We start from the raw sequence: 7,781 nt of genomic DNA on the forward strand, positions 1-7,781 counted from the left end.
TAACTTTTGAAAATGTTCCGGAAGGTCTGACAGTTTTATATATATCTTAAATTCAAGCTAATGTAATATACTTTAATTTGAAAAAAAAAAATTTGACCTCTGGACTTATCTTCACGGCGAAAATGGCTACCGAATGCTTTTTTCGTGTGAAAATTCTCGATTTTATTATTTATATTATATTTAACTTTATAATGCTATAACTTATTGAAAAGTTTATGGATCCACACAATTTTTTTATGACAAATAATATTTTTTAATAAACCCTTTTTCATTCGACATACTTTATCTTAATCAGGATATTAATAAGGAACCAGCAGATCAAGTAGCTTTTGGAATAAAACACCAATTTTTTTAAAATTAAACACTATCTAAAGATTTGCATCGAAGCGTTTATTTTTGATAGTGATTTTAATCACTGTCAGATATCATTTACTTGATCCAACTATGCCACGTCACCACTGTGCCGCGACCCCCCTGTGCTGGGTTTTTAATTTTGAAATTGCCCTTATTTTCTTAAATTTTGATATAAAAATAAAACTTTTTTTTTATTTCTTAGTTTTCGAAAAAATTTATGTTAAAAAGAAAAAAAGAAATCCATTGATAAATTATTAACTAAAATTATTTTAGTATTATTTGACATGGCCCGTAATAGTGCACTATTCATTCAATTTTGAATTAGCACGTTATCCGGTCGTGATTATCAGCTGTCCAGCGTCGCACTTGTTAGTGTTGATGATAACACTAGTTTGACTTGTCCGTCGGTCGGTAGATAAGACCGCGAGACACGTCGGCGACTATGTAAACTAGTTCACCTGTGACTTACATACGCCTCACGTGCGGTCGATATATCAACGTTACAATATTGTTACCTGTGCAGGATTTTAATTTTATTGGTTATATTGAAAAAATAAAATAAAATAAGCTGACTCTTCAGTTAAATTTTAATCACGAATTGTTTTATTATCATTAATATTAAATATCATGTCATTTTAAAATCATGAATAGTAATGATTTTAATAAACATGCTGACTAAATAGAATACTTTTTTGTGCATTGTAAAAATTAACTTAATATGTACTTCCGCAAAAATTTTATTATGTTGTATTTTTTAAAAGATAATATGGCATTTTTAGCAAATTTTCACGAGAACAAAGAGAAATTTCAAATTCAATGGTCTACTATGCAAAATTAAATTTTTAAAGTGCAAAAAAGTGAATTTTCCTCATTTTTTTGCAATATTTTGACAAAAATAAGAGAACTTCTTCTTTTATACAAATCATAAAAAATGTTAAAACCCCATCTTATGACATTTCAGTATTTGGATATGATTAAAGAACTACTTTTGTTTTATTCTGTTATTTAAAAATAATTAAGAACATTAATTTTATAAATTAGATCTCTTATAGTTAAAAATTTTCAGCATATTAGCAATATTAGGGTTAAGTAAGAACTTTTCCAATATCTTGTGATAGTTGTATCAGGACTATGATGTATGTTGCTAATGACATTACTATCTGCAAAACAATTATAAATGAAATTGAAATATTTAAAAGTTATTAAAATTGTGTTTTGTAAGAATGTATTCTTTTATCGTATCAGTGAACAATAAATATTCATTTTAAACTTACTGAAGACAAGAGGGTTTTATTTATCACAAAAAGTCCAGATGCCGTAATTTCAGTGTTCGAATTTTTTACTTGTGACAGAAATATTTCTACCTACATTAAATATAAACAAAGAAAAAAATTATTACAAATTAAAACACTGACATCGGCAGTAATTTTACTATAACATTTTAAAAAACAAAAAAAAATACATATGCAAATCAGAAATTTATTAACGGACAACATGTAACTCAGATAAAAATATTGACAAGTAACAGTTGTATTAGAGCAAAAAATTCTTAAATTTTTAATTATGTGTAAAAATAATCATCATCGTAAAACATATTATAATAAACTTAATGGTCAGTTTCATGTTGAAACTAATAGATCACCAGGAGTAGGACAAAGTACACTTTGATTCTCAAAAATATAAAAAAAATATAAATATCAAAAAATTTTTAATTCAGTCTCTTCAAAAAAACCATTCTATACATATGCTTTTTACGTTTGTATTATATCATCATTGATCAAACGTTTAGACAAATATTAGAAAGCTACACAGGTGTGGTAATCCATGAAAAATAATTAATGTTTAACTTGTATAAGTAATCTAATTATTGGTTAGTTTTATATATTTTGTTATAATCAAGGAAACTGTAACCGATCATTTTACAAACCGAAACACAAAACTGAAACTCAAACCACCAACAAATTGAACCGTTTCATTTTCTGATAAATAATAGACTGTCATGAGAAAAAAAATCTTTGTCATTAATTTGGAGCTAGGTTTGTTAATAATTTCCTTATATTATTATTATTAGGTATTAGTTAATAATAATACTAATTAATTTTCGGAATTAAGACAAAATTTCAAAGTTGTATGAGCTTAATTAAATGACTTAAAATTAGATTCAGCGAATCGAAATAGGAAAGTTTGGTCAAAAGTACAGACAATTATTTCATGTGCTTATATCTTATTAGTAATAAAATAAAGGTAGTAATAGAAATCGTAATTTTTATGAGTTATTACAATTACTATCACTGTCAATAAACAATCTTTTTAATTTATACCTGTTCATTACAAAAATGAGGCAATTTCCATATAGGTATGTTTCTTAAATCTGATATTATTGATTTACTCTGAAAATATGGTAAAAAAATTGAATTAGTAGTAGAAAAAATAATATTATATTATAGATATGTATCCCCATATCCATTAAGTTTAAAATAAAATAGCTAGTGGGGATGCGCATAGTTTAAACAAATATAGATGATATCTGACAGTGAATTTAATCATTATCATAAGTTATTCTTCTTATAACAACATGCACTACGGTACATCTCTTTGTATTTTTCTAGTAATTTCATCCATCATTATAAGAAATAAGTAAGGATTTATATCAGAACCTTGGTGCTCTCCTAATCTTACCCTAAAATCCTGTGTTACTCCGCTCACATTTTTAACCTTGGTACAAGAGCCATCGTACATATCCTTTATTATATTAATGTACCTTTTTAGGACTCTTTTTCACGTTAATAACCATTTTAAACCCTCTCTTGGTACTCTATCACACATTTTCTCCAAATCTATATCTAAAAAGATCCTTCAACCACCTTATGCCAACAATGCCTAATATTTTTCATACCTCTATTACCACTTCATCTGATCCTAATTCTTTATTCTTTTTCATTGATTCCACAGCCTCCCATACCTCTTTCTTTCTAATTAAATCTACGTGTACCTCGTTCAACGAGATATCCTCTAATGTGTCTTTTGGATACTCCTTATTCAATAATTTTTCATAATACTCTTTCCATCTTTTTTTCACATCATCATCACTCGATAGCATCCTCTTATTAACAATTTTTATACACCTATCATAGTCCAAAAGATCAAAAAAGTTTTCGACCTTTTTTCTCATACTTTTGTAAGTCTATAGTTTTTTTTCACTTTCTTTTGTTCTAAACCTATCGTATAACTCGTCATACCTTTAAAACTTTGCCTTACTTACTGCACACTTGATGTCTTTGCATAAGCGTAACTACATTCAATCTTCTCTTTTATTGATCATCTGTCATACTTTGAACTGCTTTTTTTTACTCTGTATGATTTTTTGAACGTCCTCATCTCACCATCAAGTTTCCTTTTTTCCTGGCATTCTATTCCTTCTCTCAATAACTATCTCCATTTATGTCTCCCTCGATATTCCACACAGTCCTCTCTTTTATCGTCTATACAAACTCTTTTTCATATTATCCTTTCAATTTCCACTACCAGATCCTGGATTTTTCTTCGTGTTCCTTCTGTTTTTCTATATTCTCTTTCCATTACACGATAACTCCATTACCATCAGTCTATGTTGTGTAGTTACACTCTTGCCTAGTATAACTTTACAATTTTTTATTCGCTTTACGCTCTCTCTCTTTCACATAAAATAATCAATCTGTGATCTATTACTCCCACTCTTATAATTTATGTATTTTTCTTCCCTCTTTCTAAAATAAGTGTTAACCACAACAATATCATACAATACTGCGAAATCTAAGATACTTTCTCCAGCCTCATTCTTCCCACTATAACCATACATGGGGTAAGTACACTTTCATATCCTTTCCATTCATTATCTACATGTCCATTCATATCTCTACCTATCACCGCGTCCTCATTGCCAGGTACTCCTTGCTTCACTTAATCTATCTCTCTCCAAAACACTTCCTTGTCTATTTCATCATATCCCACTTATGACGCATAGACACTTATTACATTCAGCACTTTTTCCTCGAAAATTAATTTTATTCATGCAAATCTGTATATAGTATTTAATTTTAAGAAGGAATCGTTGAAATTTTTCAATTGCAATGTCAACTCCTATTTACTTAATTATGTCACAAATATAAGTTTTATGATTTATACGTATAGTAAATAAATAAATACTTATTATAGTAATTAAATTTAGTATGAAATTGATATTTAATAATTTAATATTGTAATTTTTATGGTGAAAATATAAAAAGTTATAAGTTGTTGCATACAGAGTGATTCTTATAATATAAGACACTCAATTTTTCTTAAAATAATAATTTTCTTTAAAAAATCCTTTTTATTATTTTTTAGTTTTATTTATTTCTTGATTTAATAATTAGTAAGTTCGTTATAATTTTTCTTTATATCTTATAAGAGTGTTAATTTTATTTTTTTTAATGGCAACATACATATTTAATGTAGGTCGATAAAAACATTTTTAATTGTACTTGTACATTTTTATCAAGGCTTAAAACCGGTTATCAGTTATAACCGAAANATAAAAATGTACAAGTACAATAAAAATTTTTTATTGTACATAAATTATTAACATTCTTAAATATAGAATGGAGGAACAACTCTACAAAGTAAAACATAATGTACATAAAATAACATATTTAACAACTCACTACCACTCTATACTTTAAAATAGTTATAAATTTTCAAAAATACTTGTCAAATATTGTTATCTTTCAGTCATTTATTAAACTATATTGTTTTAACTTCGATGCGAAGCTGAGAAGGTATTAATTTTACCATGTGTTTATTTTTTTTTTAGCTTCGATGCAAAGCTGAGAAGGTATTAATTATACCATGATGTGTTTTTTTTTTTTTTATGACTGTTTCAACTTTTTCTCAGCTCTCACTGGACCGAATTCTTTCAACAATACGTCAAAAGATCACAAACTGTATCTAGTTAAAGACTTTACCCTTAAAAATTGAAAAATTTTCCCTCGTTCTCCAAAAATGGGAAAAATCTCCAAAAAAATTACAAATTTACAAATCAGTAAATTTTGTCATTTTTTTCTTAAAACTTTCATAATTTTTTCAAAAATGAACAAATGAACATAATTTTTTTTTATACTAAAACCTTAGATATTTTTCTTTCATTTGATATAATTTTTTTGAAAATCTAACACTTAACCTGGTCACTGGGGGGGATTTAAAATAGCAACTTTTTTACAAAAAATAACTTTTTCAACTTAACTTTTGAAAGTGTTCCGAAAATACTGCGTCCTTTAAACATATATCAAATTAAAGTTTCATTTTATTACTATAAAATAAAAAAAGAAATTTGTCCCGACGACCTATCTTTTATGTGCAAATAGCTACCATATTCAAAAATACGCTATTTTTATAATGAAATCCTGGGTTTTTTATTTTATTTTATTTTAAAATATCTTATAAGGCCTAAACACTGACTTTCATGAATATTATATAATTTAATTGACATCGAAATATTTTTGGAAGTTTATCAATGATAAGAAAAAAAGCAAAGATCTCCCTATTACGATTTCTTTTAATAATGTCATTGCAGATAACCCCGATAATATTGCAAATATCTTTAAGGACTTCTTCGACTCAGTATACACTCCCACTCAAGCATCTTCTTCATATACTTTACATAGCTTATCTCCTAATAATGAAATTATCGATTTCTCCTCTTGTTTACTTTCTATCTCAGAAATTTTCAACGCCTTAAATAACTTATCATTTAAAACAAAAATAGGTCCAGATAAAATACCCGAAATAATTTACCGTAATTGTTCTTATACCTTAACCCGTCCAATTCATTTTTTATTCAACTTATCATTATCTACAGGTGTTTTTCCAAATCTTTGGAAAACTAGTTTTATTTATCCGATTTTCAAATCCGGAAACCGATCTCTCGTAAATAACTACCGTCCTATATCCTGTTTAAGCGTATTACCAAAATTATTGAAAAAACTTATTGAACCAAAAATGTCTAATATTTTTAAAACTATCTTATCAGATAATCAACATGGCTTCCGTAAGACAAAGTCAACTTGATGACTTTCTATACTGACTTACTGCATTCCGTTAGTAATGGTGTTCAAGTTGATGCAATCTATACAGATATTAAAAGGGCGTTTGATACAATTAACATTAATATATTGATAGATAAACTTATTATTATTGGTGTTAGGGATCCAATCCTTTCATGGTTTAAATCTTACTTATCTGATCGAATCCAAAAAGTAAAAATAGGTAATTCGATTTCTCCAAACATAAATGTAACCTCTGGAGTGCCGCAAGGTGGTCATCTCTCACCTTTATTATTTATAATTTTTATCAACGATATAAACACTGTATNTTATCAATAGTTAAATTTATTGAATCATTTTTTATTTTATATATACATAGAAAACATTGAAGATCTAATTGTAGAAAATGAACCCAGTAATTTTGATGATGAAGTTGTCAAAGCAATTGAACCTGAAGAAACAACTTTATTAGTTAGGTGTGCAGCTCACACATTAAACCTTTGCATTGAAGATGGGCTTAAAATTCCAGTTATTCAACAAGTTTTAAGTCGTGCAAGACATGTAATTACAAAACTATTAATATCTTATAGTATTTTATTTTAAAATATTTTTATTTCAAAGTACTTTATCAGAAGATAATAAAATTAAAGCAAAATCTCATTTAATAAAAACTTGGAATACTATGAAAAACCTGACTTCACAAGATTCAGAAATGAATGAAAACAATATATCTGACATAGAAACAAACAATTTTGAAAATGTTGATGATCCACTTGAACAGTTTTTAAAATCACAAAGTGGAACTACAACTAATTTAATACCTCTACCTGGAAGCGACAAATGTTCTATTAGTTTTAATTGAAGAATTTGATAATAGTTGTAGATTACATCATAAAACTGATATTAAACAATTTTGGTTAAATGCAAAGAAGCTAGAATTATTTAAGTTAGCGCAAGTTGCAATGGCTGTTCCATGCACACAGGTAATACTTATTAAACTTATTATACTCATTAAAATTATTGGTCGAGGACAAGAAATTATTCATTAAGAAGGTAGAGCTGAAATATTTATACTTGAATTCTTATTTATGTATTTATTTTAGTTTCATTAGTAATCGGTAAAGACAATAATCATTTTATTTGAAAGTCATTGTGTTATATGTTTCACTATTTAAAATATTATAAATATAACATGGGTAATACTTGAGTGTTATTTTATTTTTACAGGTTACAGTAGAAAGAAATTTTTCTGGTTTGAAGTATGTGTGTAATGATTTAAGGACATCGATTTCATCATCATTGCTTGATGAAATTATGATTATTAGAGGCAACCAAAAAATATTTCAGAAAGCTTGTAAATAAAAAATC

The 7,781-nt window shown here is 27.0% G+C and overlaps 1 protein-coding gene and 1 long non-coding RNA gene across 2 annotated transcripts in view; one reads left to right on the top strand and one right to left on the bottom strand.

Moving 5' to 3' along the window:
* Window positions 1–1,302: 1,302 nt before the first annotated feature.
* Window positions 1,303–7,781, bottom strand: part of LOC126902525 (uncharacterized) — a 12,586-nt gene continuing 6,107 nt past the window's right edge. Inside the window, exons 4-6 of the mRNA XM_050679902.1 lie at window positions 2,676–2,744; window positions 1,629–1,718; window positions 1,303–1,514 (exon numbers count right to left, since the gene is read on the bottom strand). Of these exons, the coding sequence (XP_050535859.1) occupies window positions 1,440–1,514; window positions 1,629–1,718; window positions 2,676–2,744 (234 nt within the window). The 3' untranslated portion in view covers window positions 1,303–1,439. The remainder of the gene's footprint in view (window positions 1,515–1,628; window positions 1,719–2,675; window positions 2,745–7,781) is intronic.
* Window positions 6,790–7,760, top strand: LOC126902549 (uncharacterized). Its single transcript, XR_007703247.1, has 3 exons — window positions 6,790–6,974; window positions 7,035–7,396; window positions 7,641–7,760. It is a non-coding gene; the product is annotated as an uncharacterized LOC126902549 (long non-coding RNA).

The sequence above is a fragment of the Daktulosphaira vitifoliae genome, unplaced genomic scaffold (assembly GCF_025091365.1).
Source record: "Daktulosphaira vitifoliae isolate Bord-2020 unplaced genomic scaffold, ASM2509136v1 Scaffold_3, whole genome shotgun sequence".
In the NCBI taxonomy this organism is placed as follows: Eukaryota; Metazoa; Arthropoda; class Insecta; order Hemiptera; family Phylloxeridae; genus Daktulosphaira; species Daktulosphaira vitifoliae.